The sequence below is a fragment of the Pseudonaja textilis genome, chromosome 1 (genome assembly GCF_049901715.1).
Source record: "Pseudonaja textilis isolate UNSWEBS1 chromosome 1, rPseTex1.2, whole genome shotgun sequence".
NCBI lineage: Eukaryota > Metazoa > Chordata > Lepidosauria > Squamata > Elapidae > Pseudonaja > Pseudonaja textilis.
In genome coordinates, this window is record NC_141990.1 from 264,653,698 (window position 1) to 264,673,334 (window position 19,637).

General features: G+C 43.3%; 2 protein-coding genes across 3 annotated transcripts in view; one reads left to right on the plus strand and one right to left on the minus strand.

Moving 5' to 3' along the window:
- Positions 1-2,544: 2,544 nt before the first annotated feature.
- Positions 2,545-7,371, plus strand: FAM180B (family with sequence similarity 180 member B). Its single transcript, XM_026704722.2, has 3 exons — positions 2,545-3,259; positions 5,616-5,683; positions 6,843-7,371. Exons 1-3 carry the CDS (start codon positions 3,139-3,141, stop codon positions 7,290-7,292), a joined length of 639 nt encoding a protein of 212 aa, XP_026560507.1. The 5' UTR covers positions 2,545-3,138; the 3' UTR covers positions 7,293-7,371.
- Positions 7,372-9,271: 1,900 nt separating this feature from the next.
- The window catches only part of C1QTNF4 (C1q and TNF related 4), a 28,576-nt gene continuing 18,210 nt past the window's right edge, over positions 9,272-19,637 (minus strand). Inside the window, exon 2 of one of the 2 annotated variants that reach the window (XM_087921594.1) lies at positions 9,272-10,911. In XM_087921594.1, the coding sequence (XP_087777720.1) occupies positions 9,788-10,909 (1,122 nt within the window). In that variant the 5' untranslated portion in view covers positions 10,910-10,911 and the 3' untranslated portion in view covers positions 9,272-9,787. The remainder of the gene's footprint in view (positions 10,912-19,637) is intronic. The other variant, XM_026704738.2, reaches the window with a different exon arrangement.

The following is a 19,637-nucleotide window of genomic DNA, read 5'->3' on the forward strand; positions in this document are numbered from 1 at the left end:
TGAGTTTAGAAAGTTACACTGAAAGAAGGATGTTATGATAAAAGTTGTGGAGAATGAACTGGAAGTTGAAAAGTTCTGCAAGCAAAATATTTAACTTGACCTCAAATAATTAAAAGTGTTCCTTACCACTGGGATTTAGAGCCCAGAACAGAGTCTGGAATGCAGATGTTTTAAGTTATGTTAATATTTAATGTACACTAAATGTTAGAAATCTGCAGCAGCATGGAATTTCTAGAAACAACAGAAGTCATGCCAAGTTCGGAGCAAAAAGTGAAGCAACTTAAAGGTGATTAGATGTGGAAATAATAAATCACAAATATTGTCAGCTTTGTTTGTATGGGACTGGGATGCATGAATCATCTTCAATCTCTTTCCCCTTTTGTGGAGGATGTGAAACAGGTTTCACCATCATTTTGGCTTCTAGATGTGGTAGAAGAAAGTTATGTGGCTCCCTTAATTCCTACTGTCTTGAGCAACAGTGGGTATAATTTAATATATTTGGAGTGATTGTGGTTGGGGAAGGAGAACCACTTGAACTTTTTGCAATATGTTTGCAATTTTATAGGTGAAGCAGATTTTCATCCCTACTATTCTCATCAGTGATGAAAGCACTAAAGATAAAAGAGATGGCAGTACATCATTTTTAGTCATTTGGCCCTTCTTTCAGAATACTAGGGATGAATACTAGGGAGGAATTAAATGATAAGCCAAAATGGTTACCATGTGAACAATCTATACCAGGGGTCCCTCCAACCCTCCAGGCGACGGCCCACTACTGAACTGTGGTACATTAGCAACTGGGCCGTGTATGTGTGCGCATCTTGTGCGAGCAACGGGCCGGCGTGTGTGCACAGCACATAGTTCAACTTGTGCAAGTTGAGCTGCACACGTATGCATGCCAGCTCACCACTCATGCAAGTTGAGCTGCATGCACGCTGGCCTGCTGGTCACGGCCCGGTTCCCCTCTTCCCCCCTCTGCTGGGCCACCAAGCCTTAAAGATTGAAGACTACTGATCTATACAATAGGTAATGGCAGACATTTCATCCACAGTATCTCAGGTACACCTCAGGCTGGGGAACACACATTAGACATGCATTTCTTCACAAATCTCGGGGGAAAATGGACAGCATATAAATTTAATATTTAAAATTATAAAAATTGTGCCCCGCTTTTTAATCAAGTAGAATCCATTCTATAACTGCCTTAGTCCACCTGCCATCAGCTCTTCTTGCTAAGTGACCAGCCTATTTCCATTTCCACTTGATAAAAAACATCCACAAAAGAGATCTAAAACAAGGTGGATTGACAACAGCAGCAAATATTGCAGGCCCAATTGGCAAAAGACTGTATTGCTTGGAAACATGCGGAAGAGGCCTTCATCCTACAGTGTGTCATGCCCCTGTCGGAATCTGAATCCGTGGAGGAAGACAAACAGCTGACGGAATGGGAGTGTGGCTCTGTTGGTGGTGGAGGAAACTGGGAAAGGGCAAGGTCCAGCTGGGCAGAGCAGAGCAGAGGTAGAATAAGGGAGAGGGAATTCAGAGGAAGACCCAGGCCCACCCCCTCTTCATCCTAGGGCATGCAGGGAGGAATGGAGAAGGGAGCAATGTGGGTTGTGCAGCTTATGGGGAAGGAAATGGTCCTGATTCCCTTCATTAGCCACACCTGGGAAGAGAATTTAAAAGAGATGTAAGCCGAGTGCCGCATCTTCTGGGAACATACATGAGTTTATCTTGTGTTGACTTTGGTTATCTGCGTTCCTGGCATCCTCCCAACCAGGTTGAATTACTGCCATTCCTTCACATCTGGAATTCCTTCTCTTGCCCTGCTGGACTAATTACCTCATCTTGTCTTGATTGGACTTATCGTTACAGTTTTTGGTTGACAATGTTTGTCAACAAAATGGACTTGATTCTCTGCAGCCAAAGACTGTTCTGTGGAGAGTTTTTCTCCAACCAGAAGATAACCAGGACATTGAGGGGAAAGTTGGAGCTAATAAAGGGACTCCTACTGATTATCTGACTGTGTGGCCTTTGTGCCATGCCCCGGGTCATCACACAAATAGACAATGGCTAGAATGATGATGATGCACCACTTTTGCGTGATGTTTGGAGACTAGAGACCATGCAAGGGCATTCTTGTATGGCATCCTCAGCCTCTGAAAATCATACAAGAACTAGACGTGCTTTTGAGAATACTGTTGAGTGTAGGTGAACGCTGGCATATCACCCAAAACATCATGGCGTGTCGCCTTTTAACGTGTGTAATAGATTTACCATCACTGTCTTAGTATATACCTTCCATCCTTTCAGTCACTCCAGCTGTGGAAATACAAGGCTTCAATGTCTCAATATCCTGTTATACTGAAATTCTTTTTTTTTTAAAACCCAACTGCTATCCCAGATGGTTTCTGAATCTCTATATAGGATCTACTCACAAAGAACATCCAGCTGCTTACATGTGTGACAGTAGTGTGACATGGTGGGGAGGGGTGGGTTATGTGACCAAGTTTCCTTCTTGAGGAACACTGCTTTGGATTTGGAGAGGAGAAGCGACTTGTCTTTCCAGTGAAATATGTGCTGGATGCTGCAAAGCAGAAGGATTTGCCAGATCCACCCTCCCATGGTATGTAAGGATTGGTCTTCTGTTAAACTGCTGGAAAGCAAATGCTAACAGTCATGGTTTAAGCACAGCAATGCAAGCTGTTGCCTGTCTTGAAGAAAGAAGCATCTTTGGCTTTTGAAATTGGGCTTGTTATGACTCTTGTGTGCTTTAAATATTTAATACAAACTCTTAGTTTCTAAAGCATGCATTTTGCTTTAAAAGCAAAAAACAAAAAAACTACTAAGTGTCCTTTCCATTAAAAAAAAAAAACCACATCAGAAACTGAAAATGAAATGCCAGAAATAAAATAATGAACAGCCTGGTGTTCCAAGTGGAAAATAAATGGGACTTGTGTTGGCAGAAAACTCTGAGCATTTGCACTGTGATGGAAACTACCTTTTAGGAACAAAAGTCAACTGCAAACTCTTCCCAGCATTGGAACTGGAGCGAAGAAACTATTCCAGCAGTGGCCTCTGGGATGGAAACGAGGGGAAAGAATTTGCAGTAAACAGAATTATCATCACCCAAAGTGTATGGCCGCAGAAGGGACAAGGATTCTTCTCGACATGGCTCAGAGTCACCAGCTGCCCTTCAGACTTTCTGTCTGGGCAATTCTGCTTCTCTTTCTGATTACTGGATCCCAGAGCCAGACAGGTAGGTTATTTGTTTATTTATAAAATTTATTGGCCACCCATCTTACCAAATGGTAATCCTCGACGGCTTATAATATTAAAAGATAAAACTATACAAAAACCGAAAGTTATAAATAAAATACTGTACAGATCCAAGTACTGAACCCCAATTAAAACATGGGGATGGAGGGGAAAGGATAAGAAGAGGGGGGCTGTTATTAATCTATCTGACACCCACAGTGCAAAACACCTCAGTTGGAGCCCCAAGTCTCCTCTGGTGGTATTAAATTAATTACTTTAATTAAACTAATTTAGAACTGAAGAAGCTTCTTGGATGAGAAACGAAACAATTTCAAAGGAAAAAAAAAATAAAAAGTCCAGTTGCCTTCTGGAAAATGTAGCTTTGGAGGGTTAAAACATATGCCTGAAAGCTTCCTATTACGTGCAGCTGTATAGGAAATTGTTGATTCCTGCCATATAACCCTAAGCAATCTTAATAGGCTAAAACAAATCCAAAGATATTTGCAAAGGTTATTTTTCTTGCAGGAGAGCCACTGGGCTTTTACTGTATGTGGAACAAATTCAAGTGATAAAGGGTTCCAGAACATGCAGATTTTATGGAAGGATGTCAGGAGAATCTGCATTCATGGTTTTGCTGCTTTTTACGCCGCTATAAATGCCTGAAAGTATGAGTCTAAATTAAAATGCAGCCCTTTGACTTTAAGCAGAACGAACACTCAAATATTTTTCACATACACTCTTGTTTAATGGCATTTCTTTTCCTGTTTAAGATATTAGATTTCTTTTCCTGTTTAAGATCTAGAATAGACACGGACAGATTTCCCTTGAAAGAAAAATTTCTTATAAACTATTTAATATTTATTTATTTGATTTCTACAGCCACCCATCACAACAAAGGTTTCTGGGCAGGGTACATTATAAAACAAAAGCCATTAGAATGATCTATTTCCATGTATAACTTCTAATAGTTTTTGTTTGGCTGCTGCTCTCTTTTTAAAATCACACCTGAATTGCGGTTCGCTTCCTTTTCAAAATAAAGAATGCTGAATGATTATACAGAGTATGATTTCATTATAAAGGGGTTATGGAATATGAAACAGTTATATCTAGGACAGATGAGGAGGACAATGTAAGAAACTAAAAATTAGTCATTTTGAATTTCAGGAACTTTAACATTTGTCAGAAATGGTGTAGGGTCTCCCGCTTGGGTGGGGGGTTGGACTAAATGACCTACAAGGTCCCTTCCAACTCTGATTATCTGTTAAATCTGTTAAAAAATGTTATTTGAAATACTTTCCAGGGACAACTTTCTTTTTAAAAGTCATGCTGGCCAGCCTGAGATGCTAGCTATCCAGACTTAATCTGTATTCATATAGAATTATTCACTGTCATTTTACTAGAATATAGAAAACACGGCCTTTGAGCCTCAAAAGTTATGCATTAGAAAAAAATAAATGGCCCTCCAAACCAAATGTCATTGAACATTATAAACATCTGTCTATGATCAAAGAGCTTGTAACTCTCCCTGGAAACATAGATTTCTTCAAACAAAATTGAATACTTAAATTATTAAATACCATTCCTGAAGTTAATGAATTGAGAATAAAATCTAGATAACCATACAGTATTTTTCTATATGAATGTGAGAAATAATTTTGCTCCATCAGCAGTTGTGCAGTTAACTCTGCACTTTAAACTCCTAATTGTAAAGTAACTATTGACCATTGTGACGTGAGTGGGGAATTCATAGAGGCAATGTTGTCTCAAAAACATTTCTATTTCATATCTATTCTAGTGATCGACAGGGCAGTAAAGATAACAAGCCTTTGCCTTCGTTAGAGCTGCTTAGATTCTGATTATCTTATCTATATTTTGCTTAAACCAGGCAATTCTAGAGCTCTAGGGCAGCGGTCCCCAAACTTGGCAACTTTAAGGCTTGTGGACTTCAATTCCCAGAATTTTCCAGCCAACTCTGAGAGTTGAAGCCCACAAGTCAAAGTTGCCAAGTTTGGAGATCTCCGCTCTAAGGATTGTAATGATTGCATCAAAGCATCAGATAAAGCAATTGTCAGCCATACTTTTGGGATGTCACTCCCAACTTAAGTGCTAGTACTTCTTTTACTTTGTAGGTTCCCATCAGGTAACTAGCTGTGAATAGGAGTGATTTGGAACCTTGGTGAATTACAATATAACATTGCTTTAACTTTTTATTAGAGCTTGTCTCACTTTGTTTTATTTAAATCCTCAAATAATAAAAGCAAATCAGAAATCACTGCAGACGTGAAGGAAATTGGTCAAACTAGGATATTATTTCTTAATCCCTGTAATCAAAATGTATTTTTATTCCTATTTTCTAGATGAGCAATTTCACCTTAGGAACCGTACAGATAAAGATATTCAAGAGAATGCTGAGATCATATTAGAGGTAACATAGGCAGAATCCATCTCTTTAGTAGAAAAATGAGGAAATCTAGTACAGCTCTTCGATGGGGGATTATTCTAGTTGCTTGTGGGATCTCATAATTCTCTATTAAGTGTTGTGGATTTTTGCCTCCAAATTGTATGCTGCTATCACTGCTACTATTAGCAAATTTATATTGCTATTCAAATGATTCTTCCTCATTTTCCGGTTCTGCAGAATGTGATAGGGCTGTTGTTCTTTAACAGAAATCATTTTGCTTCACAGCACTTGGCTTATTGAAGCTTTGTATAGCTAGGGATCTCGAGTCAATTGTTATTTTATTTAAGGCACCTGAGTTTCAGATGGGATAGCTGCCAAAACTAGGGTCTCTGCTGCTCACATCCACATTATAGATCCAGGTTCATAAATAGTGCAATTGGCAGATCACGGACTTTTGAGCTGTTAGATAGGTTGGCAGGTGGCTAAAACCTCGACACCCCAACCCTCATTCAAAGCATCACAATACATTCCTCCCCCACTCACTCCACCTTAAGGAGAGTGGCCAGTGCTTGCTTTTGCTGCCATGTTTGCTGAGGTAATGCCTGGTATGAAGGGAAACAAAGGTAAGAAAATCCCACCCATCTCTTTTGTTGACTTGTTCTCCCAGCTTAAGGACTAGTGAAATTAACTTTTATGGCTGGGACCTGTGGCACTCTTAGCACAGAGCCACAAGATGGCATCCTGAAGTTAATTCTGCACCTCTCAGCTTGTTTCTGAAAGGGAAGACTCTGAAAGGATCTTGGTCTTTCCATAGCTTTTTTTAAAAAAATCTATTTTTATTTATTAAATTATATGCTGTCTATCTCTCTGTCATTGCCATGATATTTTACATTTTGATCATTACTGTAAATGATGGAATTTGATACATAAACATATTTTGTATATGTCTTTAAAATATTTAACAGGCAACCACATTGGTTTCAGCATTGCCTAATCCTGTTAGCAATTTTCATACTTCAGAACAAGGAGCTTCACTTAGCATGGTTTTGTTCAGTGTGATACTGTATTTGAATGCAGGCTGTAAGTTAGTTAGATCATTGTTCAGCACTGAATAATCATCCAAGCCCAAATTTAGAGACTTGGAAAAAAATTCCACCGCTCCCTCATACTTTCTGTTTTTCAGTTACTTTGGGGAGGAATTGAAATTATGGCAAATGAGACTATCAAGGTAGAAGATGAAGAACTGGCCACTCTGCGTCCTGCAAAGCGCTTACTCTGGATCTTCCAGCATAAAGTTCCCAAAAATCCATCAGGAATTGAAGAATACCTGGATCACTTCTCTCAGTCTGACACCCCTATCACTCCAGAGGAATTTGAACTGCTGGTTTTCACTACTATCTTTACTGCTTACCAGATTCGCCTTGTCCAAGGCCTGGATAAAAATCTGTGGATCAACCTTTTCTCTCAGCTGGTCAATGAAATCCTCCGGGAGCTCTGCAAACAATTCTGTCCCGAGGAACTGACTGATTCTGTTCAACATTTAGCCTCCAGGCCTTGGCAGGAAATGCCTTCCCATGTTAGCGCATTGAAGAAATTCTATCAGCCTAGCTTTGTTATGACTCAAGGAAACTGATTTTCCTGTGCAAAGGGCAAAACCTGAGTTGTCTTTCACCCCATAATATGCAAACCAAAATATGTTTGAAGTTCTTTGATCTCTGTAACATTATCTGAGGCTCTGCGTGGACCAAAGTAGCAATCTTCCTGCTTCATTTTCCCAAGTTTAGTAGACAGTCAAAGTATTTAGTGTAATCTGATTTAGGAGAGCCTTTCCCAATGACCTTGAGATGTACTGGAATTTACAACATCCAGACATGACTAGTCTAACAAAGAATTCTGGGGCTTGTAGTCCTGACACATATGGAGAATACCACATTAGAAAAGGCTGGTCCTGGAGCTTGGACACTGCTTTTCTTCTCTCTCTAGAGCAGGGGTATCAAACTCAAGGCCTGTGGCCCAGATCCAGCCTGTGGGGTGCTTAGATCCGGCCCATGGGGTTGCCCTGGAAACAGCAAAGGACCGGCCCGTGGTGCCTCTGCCAGTGAAAACAGAGCTCAGGAGGGTCGCAGGTGGCTCTCCCAAGCTCCGTTTTTGGTGGACGAGGGCTGCAGGAAGCCGTTGCAGCTGAAAACGGAGCTCGGGAGCTCGTTTTCACTGGGAGAACACTCAGACCACCACAGGCGCCCCTGACACGAGTGCCATCGAGCTGCCCTCCAGCCCCTCCCAAGGTCAAACACAACCCTGATGTGGCCCTCAATGCAATCGAGTTTGACATGTAGAGTGTCCCATTCAGAGATTACTTTTTTCACTGGAGAGACCTTTGCTGTTGACTGGGATTAGGTTTCAGTGAAAATAGGACTATATGTTTCCCCAGGCTAACTACTTTTAGAGAACAAAAAATATCTTCTCATGTAGCATAAATGATAAGAAAGCAGATGCATGTTAAAAGGAAGATCTTGTCATTTTAAGAGTAATTATCTGCTTAGCAGGATAATTTTGAGAAAGCAGTGCTTACGCAACAACATTTCTTCATGTTCTTTCTGTTATATTGTTGCAATGGCAGAGAACCTTACAATTACAAACACAGGATCTGTATACAAAGGGAACAGAGAGTATCCAGAACATTTGAAAGAAAGAGTTGGAGGGTGTTTCATCAGGCAATATAAAATGCTGAATATCCTATTTGTAAATGATAAATAACAAGTTTTACATATACAGTAAATAAGGTGAGGACATTACATATGTTCACCCTGGAAACTCTGAAGGCTAAATGATATTTTAAAATATAAATTTACAAACTCTTGACTGTATGATCATAACTAAGAAATATTTTATAATGCCACCTTAACATGATTGCTCAATAGTGCAATAGACAAGTTAGCAACCAAAACTGGTTGAAACAGATGGTTATGCCTGGAGTTTCCAGTTCTACCCTTTCCCCAAAAACAATTTCTTGGAGGCAAAATAAAATATAGAAATGTTCTAGCAACTAAATCCGTGGCTTATCTTTCAACTTTTTAAAAAAGGAAAATACCGTAGAAGAACTCAACAAACTGATCCTTTTCATTTGTTACAGCTATTGTACTTTTGCCATTGCAAACCATCATATAAAATGCGTATATATTTTCCTTTGGAGACATAAATTCTCTGCTTTTGTGATAATCCAACATGCCAACACATGTGAGGTACTTTAACTGATAGATCAATTATTTAAAAATATCTATAGCTGATTTATCAGGTGGAATCAGTTTTAATCAGTGATCTAGTTAAGTTAAGAGTTATTCTTGGATTTTTTAAAATCTGTTTTGGGTCTGCTGTATTTCTGCATTAGATGGAGAAGAAAATTTATAGAAGCCTACAAGATAATAGTTCCTTTTAATACTAAAAGATGAATAGCTTTGTGAATAAAATTAGATTCCCTGAAATAGTTTTGACAAGGATTTGACAGTACTCAAATTTGTTTAAAATATCCAGTACTTTTTAATTTATCAAACATCAAATGATTCTTCAATTATTGGAAATACACGACAAACATACCACACATTTAAAACTTGGGATCTTTTTTTTCATGAATGGAAAGGTTTGAATATCGTGACATCAAATGTACAAATACACACAATCCTTTTAGTTTCGGGCTTTATTTGGTGTTCCATTATATCTGTCCCTCTCTTGTGATGTTTGCCAACAGAATGTTATTAATTCTCAAACGTTCTGCAAGAGGGAGCTTTTTACCATGTAACCCCTTTCTGGCATTTTTCAAATGTCCTTATTTGCATATCTCATTTATCTGCCCCTATTCCTTTACTCCCCAAATTGACTCATGCTTTAGTCTTATGTCTAATAGTAATGAATAAAACACACCAACTTGTGAATGTCATTCAAGGAATGAATGAGATAAACAACAATGGCTCTGCAGGCAGAAAACACAAGGAAAGTGTCCATTAGGGATACACTGGACATGTAATAGCATGCTTATATCTTCTCATGTGAAGATGGATGTTTGTCCAGGACCTGCACAAGAGTCTGATGCATCTAGATTGCTCCTATGCTTCTTGTGTTGTATATGCACATTTAGAGGTTTGACCCTGGAGGAATGTTGGAATCTGAAGAGAATTTTGTCTTAGTCTCTGGATAGACAAGGAAGCCAGTGAAGGTTATGTATTTGCCATGATTGCTGTAAGCACCGTAGCCATCATGCTGGTGACTGTAGAGCCAGACAATGTCACCAGATTGCAGAGGAAGCATAATGCTCTGGCTCTGCATCTCCCTCCTTTTGGAGTGGTTATCATCATAGATCATCGCCTGAACTTCATTGTGGTTCTTCATCAGCTTTACTGACATTGTTTTGAAAGGCATTTTGCCAATGGTGAATGAAAAATAGTAGGCGCCTGGAACACGACATGCAAAGATGCCAGTTGAAAAATTGAAGTCGTTCCCAATGTTCACAAACTCGGTGTCAAAGGTGATGGGCTCGTGCTGGGTTTGCTTTTCATCCGATCCTAGGAGGCTTTCGGAACGGGCAGCTGAAAAGGCAGAGCGAGGATCCTGTGGTCTAGCTGGTTCGTCAGAAAGCAGGAGTCTTTCTGAGACTTGGTTTTGGTTGATCGAAAGCTGCTGAATGACATGAGAGGGAGGTTGAGAAGGTTCTTTCCCTAGTTCTGGAGAGCCTACTCTATTTTGGAAGTAGCTAGAGGTGTCTGGATAAATGAGGTACCCATTGAAAGTTGTATAGGGGCCCACATTGCTATACAGGGCATACTTTGGATCCCCATGTAAACGTAGCCACACGGTATCACCGTAGTCTAATTGTAGCATGGCACTTTGGCTGGCCACTTTTCGCTCTTTACGGTGATGTTCATCATATACAATTGCCTGCACTTCATTCTTGTTTCTCATTAGCATGACGGATAAATTTTTCTTGGGGTACTTTCCGACAGTGAAGGAGAAATAGTAAGCTCCAGGGATGCGACATCGAAATAGTCCAGCTTTGGGGTCAAAGTCATCCCCTATGTTTACATAGACCTTATCAAAGGTGATCACCATCTCAGTACTTCCTTCCATGCTGCTGGTCCTGGCGACAGAGAAGGCAGACCGGAATTCAGTCCCAGAATCAGCAGGGAAGCCATACACAAAGGAGCAGGCCAAATGGAAGAGAAGGCCAAAAGAAATTTTATATTTCCGCTGAGTCATCATATCTATTTAAAAAAAAAAAAGGGGGTGGGGAGGAGACAGTTTATTCAAAAACTGCTTTTCAACTCGAGAGTAGCCTTAAAAATGTATTTCCTTTTTTATAGCCAACAGATAAAACCCAGATACTGCTACATCTGATACCAGCTCTTCAGGGGTGGGATTCAAATTTTTTAACAACCAGTTCTGTGGGCATGGCTTAGTTGGTGGGTGTGGCCAACTCAATATCACTCACATCGAGGCACGCATCTCCTCGCCTGGCCTCTCATGACTGTGGAGATGCTGCAACAGTCGTAAGCATGAAAAATGGTCATAAGTCACCTTTTTCAGTGCTATTGTAACTTTAAATGGTCACTCCACACAAACAAAGTACCAGCAAAGGAGGGGAAAAAAACTCCAAAGATATTCCTGAGACAGGAAGTCTAGTCCTGCCAAGAATGTTAATAAGGGTTAGTGGAGAGGCAGTTTCTGTAAGCAACACCAGAATGTTTCCTTCCTGCCTTCCTTACAGGATTAGGCCAGTAATTTCTTCTAACAACCGGTTCTCCGAACTGCTTAGAATGTTAACAACCAGTTCTAGCGAATAGGTGCGAATCTGTAGAATCCCACCCCTGCAGCTCTTCATTGGAAGCATAATAGGAATAAGTATTTTACACTGAAAATGCAACAGGATATAATACTTAGTAAACATGCAGAAGACAATATCACAGAGTATGTCTGATATAGATATACTTGTCACTATTCTCAAACCTGAAAAAAATACCTGTTAATCTGTGGAAACGTAGTATGGCTACGCCTTTGTCCTCACTGAAATGCAATTAGGTAGGATTAGTTTGGGGACAAGTTAGGTCTGTACTTAGTACTGACAGGATTTCTCCAGACAAATGTTTTCGATACTGATTTTGTATCAAATTAACTGTTGCTGCAGTAATCCAATTGAGTCATATCGTTCAGTTTTTAAAAACATTCTTAATTCTTTTTCCCCATCTAATAAACAGTTGTAATCTCCTTGTGTTTCAGTTTTCAGAAATTATTACCATCTGTGTATTGCTATTCTTGCTATAGGTTTTTTTAAAAAAATATGAGACTCCATTTCATTTAGCTAGCTAGTTAAAAGATCTTAAGATCAGGTGGCCAAAAAATATGAATATTCAGATGCTGATTCTTTGTCCTATTATATTCACTTGATTAAAGAAGAATTGTTAAGTTTGAGCAATGAGAGGCTGAACCAGAGCATGAGTGCAACAGTACTTTATTTTACAAATAAAGGGCTGACCGTGCTTGCCAAGCCTGGAACTGGCTCACAGCAATCAGCACCAGTTGGACCCCGCAGCCTGCTTTTATAGCTGGCTGCTGGGGAGAACCAACCAATGGGGAATGGGGGAATAACGCCCACACAAAGTGAGTGGACCTGAGTGAGAACTCCTTGAGTCCTCAGGACATAACACCCCTTCCCCCCAGATGCGAACACGCATAGTCCTTGAGGTAGATGGGGGGTTTGTGTTGGCGCCCGGAGCGGCGCAACTCGGGAACATTGTCTGACTGTTCAGTATCAGTCTGTGATGGTTGAGCTGGCATAGTGTCGCCAACACTCTCTCTGGACTGGGCATCCTCGGAAACCACCGGGTTGGTTTCTGGGGTCAAGCTCTCGAGGGTTGGATCCGGTTGGTCAACTCTCTGGGCACTGTCGTCCGAGTTTGGGCTGACCGGAACGACCGCTGGGGCAGACTGGTCACTGGGTGCGGTGTGGCTGGGTGGCAGATGAGACGGTTCCCCTTCGACTGGAGACTCTGGATTCTTGTTTGCGAGGTTGCTGAGGCGCCTTCTGAGTTGGTCTATGTGTCTCCTCCAGACGCGACCATCCTCCAGCCTTACTCTATACGATCTCGGCCCGGTGACGGCGATGACCTCGCCCGGAATCCAAAGTGGGTCCCCAGCGAAATTCCTTGCGAATATCGGCTCCTGTAACACAAAATGTCTAACCCCCGAAGTGGAACGAGGGGAGAGTCAGGGCAGTATTGTGGGTGCAGTCTATCTAATACAGTCCTCAGGCGCCGGCCCATCAGAAGTTCCGCAGGTGACTTATTGGTGACTGTACAGGGGGTTGAGTGCTGGCTCATCAGGAACCGTGAGAGTTTGTGGTGCCAGTCATCTCTGCCAAACCTAGCGAGGGCCTCTTTGGTGGTCCTGACGGCCCTTTCAGCCAACCCATTACTCGCAGGGTGAAATGGGGCTGTGAAAATGTGGCGAATGCCTAGGTTGGCTGCAAAACGGCTGAATTCTACTGATGCGAACTGTGGGCCATTATCGGAGACCAAGGAGTCGGGTAGTCCATGTGTAACGAACAGGCGCGTTAACGCGTTGGTGATTGCTAGTGTGGTGGTCGTGGATAGCTGCGCCACGTCTATCCACTTGGAATAAGCGCCCACGACCACTAGGAACATCTTTCCATGCACGGGCCGGCCAGATTGATATGGATTCTAGACCAGGGTGCTGGCGCTCTCCCATCTAGTAGGGGTGGCGATGGGGGAGCAGGACGGGATTCCTGGCAAATGCTGCAGGAACTTACCCAATTGACAATGTCCTCGCTCTAGACCCGGCCACCACACGTAGCTGCGTGCCAACGCCTTCATTCTCACAATGCCGGGTGTCCCTCGTGCAACGCTTCCAGGACTCGGTACGCAGCGAGGTCGGAATGACCACTCGAGTGCCCCACAGAAGACAACCCTGCAAACTGGACAGCTCCTGCATGCGAGTCTTAAAGGGTGCGAATTTGTTATCAACATTGCCTCCCGGCCACCCCTCCTCACCCAGTCGAGCACCTGGGCGGCGTTTGGTCTGCCTTGGTTTTGGCGGCGATGTCAAGGGCGGTGATGGGCAGGTCCAACTGGGTGATTTCAAAAATGGCATTGACAGGAGCTGGGTCTTCAGCCGGAGCGGGTAAGGGGCAGCGACTGAGCGCGTCAGCGTGGGATAGGGTTTTGCCCGGGCGGTGGATAAGTTTGTATGAGTAGGCTGCTAGGAAAAGTGTCCATCTTGTCATCCGAGGGGAGAGGACTTGAGGTGTCTGTTTGTCGCCGGCCAGTAGGCCCAGGAGGGGCTTATGGTCGGTGACCAGTTCAAGAAGTGGCCAAAAGGAATTCGTGAAACTTTTTCACGGCTGCAACAGCTGCTAGGGCTTCCTTGTCTATTTGGCTGTAATTTCGCTCCGTGGCCGAGAGCGTCCTGGAGAAAAAGGCGATGGGGGCCTCGGCGCCATTGGCGAGTCGGTGACTAAGGACCGCCCCAATTCCAAAAGGGGATGCGTCTGCTGCCAGTACTAAAGGAAGGTTGGGGTTGAATTGGATGAGCACTGCCTCTGACGTAAGTAGTGATTTGACGGCGTTAAACGCCTGGTCTTCTTTGTGCCCCCAGTGCCACGGTGACTTTTTGTCTAGTAATCTGTGTAGGGGTTCGGCTACTGAGGCTTTATGGGGCAAAAAGGATGCATAAAAGTTTAGGAGCCCCAAGAAAGCTTGTAGCTCCGTTTTGGAGGTCGGTGTGGGAGCTTCGTGGATCGCCCTGACCTTGGACTCCAGGGGTGAATGCCAGAGTCGTCAATTTTATAACCCAGAAAGTCCACCTGTCTAGTGGCAATGGCGCATTTTTCTTTTTTTAACTTGAGGCCATGCTGTCTGAACCTCTCTAACACTGCTCGCACTCTCTGGAAGAGTTGGGGTCTGTCCCTGGCCGAGACCAAGATGTCGTCAAGTAGGGTACTACACCAGGAGGCCCTGTAAAATCCGCTCCATGAGGGATTGAAAAATACCCGGGCAACACTTACGCCAAATTGGAGACGCTTGCATCGGAAGGCACCCCTGTGAGTGACGATGGTCTGAAGTTCCGCTGTTTGGTTATCAACAGGGAACTGTTGATATGCTTGAGACATGTCCAATTTAGCAAAAATACTGCCCGGTTCGAATGTGTGCAATAAGTGCTGAATGATGGGACGGGGTAGGCGCTAACTTGTAAATATTTATTGATTGTTGTCTTGTAGTCCGAGCAGATTCTCAGGCTACCATCTTTTTGAGGGTGTGACAATGGGCGTCTCCCACTTGGCGAAATCTGTTGGCTCAATGACCCCTTGTTTTAGTAGTTTATCCAATTCAGCGTCTAGTTTTGTTCGAATAGCAAATGGAACTCTACGTGGTTTTAATCTGATTGGGACTGCCTGGGGGTCAACGGTGAACGAGATGGGGTTCCATTATAACACCCCAGCTCCTCGCTGAACACATCTGCGTAGTCAGCGAATAAGGAGTCAGTGTCTGAGGTTGAGACAGCATGGACTCCTGTTAACCCTAGGCCGAGGTGGGGAAACCAATCGAGCCCCAATAAGGTGGGTAGATTGCCGTTAACTACCACTAGAGGTAGGTGGCCTTTAAAAGCTCTAAAACTGACAAAGAACTTGCCTCTGCCGATCACGGGAATGGCCTTCCCCTGGTAGTCCTTCAGACCGAACTGGCATCTCTGAAGCCGGGTAGTAGATAGGCTGGGGTGGAGTCTCTTGAGGGTGTTCCACGAGATTATTGAGAGCGCTGACCCTGTGTCAACCTCCATGTGGCACGGTTTACCTTCTAGGGAAACGGAGAGAGAAATTTTACTAACAGAGTGACAAGTACGCCTGGCAAGGCGGTGCGTGCGACAGTTTAATACTTGCCTCTGTGGTCCCGAGTGCGAGGACGGGGTCTTTGTGCAGCGCTTTGGGGGCTTGGCAGACTCTCGCAATGTGCCCCCTCTTATGGCAGTTGTTGCAAACGGCTCCTTTAAACTTGCAGGTGGCCCTTTGATGTGATCCCCACAGGCTAGGCACAGGGTGATGTGCTTGGGTGGACCGGTGTATTCTTGTTTGGCCCCTACCTGCGACCGTCTGTCATTGGTGAGGCGATGGACATCGTTCTCATCGTTGTGGCCTTCCTCCGCTTCCACCTCTTCGGAATGGACTGGGAACGCTGCTAGCTTGGCGCTTGGGCCCTGAATTTCGGTGGCTGAGTTCGTTGCTAGCTCGGCTGCTAGGGCCTCCTCTACCGCTTGCGCGAGGTTGAGGTCTTTTTTAGCTAGCAGTCGCCTCTGTAGGTTGAGATCCTTGACCCCACAAACTAATTGATCGAGGAGCATGTCCTCCAGGTATGTTCCAAACCCGCAGTGCAGGGCTGCTGTTCTGAGGGCGGCCATATATTGGTTGATGGTCTCCTTACTTGATTGCTTCCTCATTCGGAACGTGAACCTCCTGGCGATTTGTGAAGGCCTGGGAGCGTAGTGGTTTGTGAGGATCTCAAGCAACTCGGACCACGGAACGTTTTTCAATTCTCTCGGCGCCACGAGTGCTGCAGCGGTATCGTAAACGGTGGCTCCGCAGTAGATTAGGAAATAGGATTTTTTCCGATGCTCTCCCGCATCCGACAGGCCGACCGCATCGATGTAATGATTGAAACGGTTCTTATACGATTCCCACTTCTCTTCGTCTGGTTTAAACGCCGGGAATACTGGATTGGAACTCATGGTGCTGGAACGGCTGGGCTACCTGCAGAAAAAATCTCTCTGGGACTACGAACGCTCGTGAGTTACTAGTGATATCAGCTCTGGAGAGGTTTTTTGCTACCCTCTCTTTCTCTCTCTCTGGGTTACCACGTTGGCTGCTAGCCGTTGGAGGTGTCTTGATTCGCGCCAAAAAGTGGGCGTTAGTGACTCTCTACAGCGCTGTGCTGTGATTTTACTGGCTCGAAATTCAAATGACACCCATTTGAATTTCGCGCCAAGTGCAGAGCGGCTGCGGCTCGCAGCGCTTCACTTTCCCCGTAGCGGGGCTAACAAGCGGCTACAGACGCTTCTAACTATTTGACTCAGACCGCTTTCTCTGGCTGCGGATCTGCGTTTGCTCTTTTTGATCGCTCGTTTCGCTAGCTGACCGCTCTCTCTGGCTGCGGATCAGCGTTTCCCTTGTCGCCAGCCGATCGCTCTCTCTGGGCTGTAGATCGGTGGCTAGTGACTCAGCGGTTGCAAGGTGCTTCTGGTAGCCATCCCATCCTCGTCGCCAGTGTTAAGTTTGAGCAATGAGAGGCTGAACCAGAGCATGAGTGCAACAGTACTTTATTTTACAAATAAAGGGCTGACCGTGCTTGCCAAGCCTGGAACTGGCTCACAGCAATCAGCACCAGTTGGACCCCGCAGCCTGCTTTTATAGCTGGCTGCTGGGGAGAACCAACCAATGGGGAATGGGGGAATAACGCCCACACAAAGTGAGTGGACCTGAGTGAGAACTCCTTGAGTCCTCAGGACATAACAAGAATGCAGAACTTATATTTCCACTTTCCACCTCCTCCCAAACCCCATCAAGCTGGCCTAAATGACACCATATCATTGCCAACAGTAACAGGATGATTTTGAGAAATCTGAAAAAAGGTTTGTGTGTGTGTGTGTGTGTGTGTGTGTAAGAATGCAAAGGGAAAATATTCCTATCATAAAGCAAAACAAAGTAATAGATCCAAACTCTGTGACTGCAGTGAATCACACTGGTGGGGTCTAAGAAAAGATAACACCTAATGCATTTCTCCAGTATTTATGATTCTAATGACAGGAGACCAAAACATTATCCATGGTCACTTTCAATCTGAGAACAAGCCTGTCAATCACTGCCAAGACATGAAGCTCCATTCACTGTCCTCCATCTCCCAGACTCATTAAAACATCACTCAGTCGGAAGGCCTTGTGGTTGGGATCTCTTGTCTGCTATCTGTCTCTCCCTGTCACTTCAAAGCTGGTCTACAGCCATCAACAGTCGACAAATTCAGAGGACTCTTTCATCAGAGCCAAAGAATGTCTTAGGTGGAAAGTTGGTATTGCAGACATGCTACTACCATGTGCCCCCATCCTACATCTAAGCAAAGAGTCATTCAGAGGTAATACTACTTATTCGTGGTTCAGTTTTTTTGGAGCGTGTACAGAGGAGGGTGACAGCATGACTTTGATAAATCATGTATATGATGGTTCACTAAAGGACAATGCTCTCCAATAGATTTGAGAGAAACTCCAGAGCCATGGGTTTTCTTAAGGGAAATCAGTGCACCCTAATTGCTACCCCACATTTCTAGTCTCAGTCTCAGGAAAAGGGGACTATGATAACAGAAGAAAAATGAATCTCCATTCTTATTAGCTCGTCCCGCTATCCAAACTACCTTTTGGGGCTTCTCCAATCACAAAGCTCATTAATGACTCTCAGAATGAAAGTTTGTGACTGAAGAACATTGTTCACTTTGCAATACTCTTAACAAGCCATGATAAAGCTCATAACTGAATCCAAGAAAAAATGAAAAAGTGTCTTTTATCCATCTTCTCACTCTGCCTATGACTGTGCCTTGGAAAAGATCTCTTGCACATTTCTGGTCCTTTAGCCTAGTTATAGGATGGAAAGAACTGTTGCAACAGCAGGATGGGGATAGCGATGGATATCTTGTTTAAGTGCTTTCCATTTGTAAAAATATTCTCTAGAGTTAGACCAACATTTCTCAATTTTAGTGACTTTAAAATGTGTAAACTTCAACTCCCAGAATTCCTCAGCTGGCATAATTGGAAATTGACCTTTACATTTACATATCTTAAAGCTGCCAAGGTTGAGAAGCAGTGCCATAGATCAGGGGTCTCCAACCTTGGCAACTTTAAGGCCTATGGACTTCAACTCCCAGAATTCCTCAGCCAGCTTTGCTGGCTGAGAAGTTCTAGGAATTGAAGTCCTCAGGTCTTAAAGTTGCCAAGATTGGAGACCCGTGCTGTAGATCTCACCTCTGTTGGCAGTCTTAGAGCAATCCTTGCTTTCTTTTGCAGAGAAAATGAATTACACATGGAAATATTGAAATAAAAGGTTTCCCACCCTTTGGAATCAGTGCATAAAACAGCAACCTATAGTTGAAATAAATGACAAATAAAATATAGAGAGATCTGTTTGACAGAAGCATAAAGTAAAGAATGGCATGCCAAGCAGAGGTGGTATTCAGCAGGTTCTGACCAGTTCTGGAGAACCGGTAGCGGAAATTTTGAGTAGTTCAGAAAACTGCAAATACCACCTCTGCCTGGAGATTTTATAGTATCCTTCCCCTGCCATGCCCACCAAGCCACGCCCATAGAACTGGTAGTAAAAAAATGTGAATCCCACAACTGGATGCCGAGGTTATTTTTCCCCTACTTTAGATATTAATACTGGATTAAAAAACACATTTGGATTCAACCGGCTCACATGTAATGGAGTGAGAAGTGATTTGAAAAATGGTGTTTACCTCAGCAAAATTTAGGATGAATTCCTATTTTATGAACAGCAATCTTTTTTCCCCCAACTACCTTCCCCTTTTTGAAAAATCTCTAATAGTTCATTTGGTTCGGGGTTTGGTTTTTTTTTTTGTACATTCAGGGATGGTGATGGCAAGACTTTCTTAAAACTCAAAATGTCATTTATTTATTTATGCTAAGGCTGGGAATGACAAGAAGATGGTCCAGGTATGTTCAAGATGCCTCCATAATGCAACGGGGCCTACTTCTTAAATCCAGAGAAGGCAAAACATTAGGTTCCTTTCTACACTTATATTCTCTGAAGGAACAATATGTTCAGTATTATCCAATCAGACTTTTGTTCGGTTAACAGGATTTTACAGTCACTCACCCCCCATTTTCAAGTTCCATGGATGCTTGATGAGGGTGAGGTGTTAGA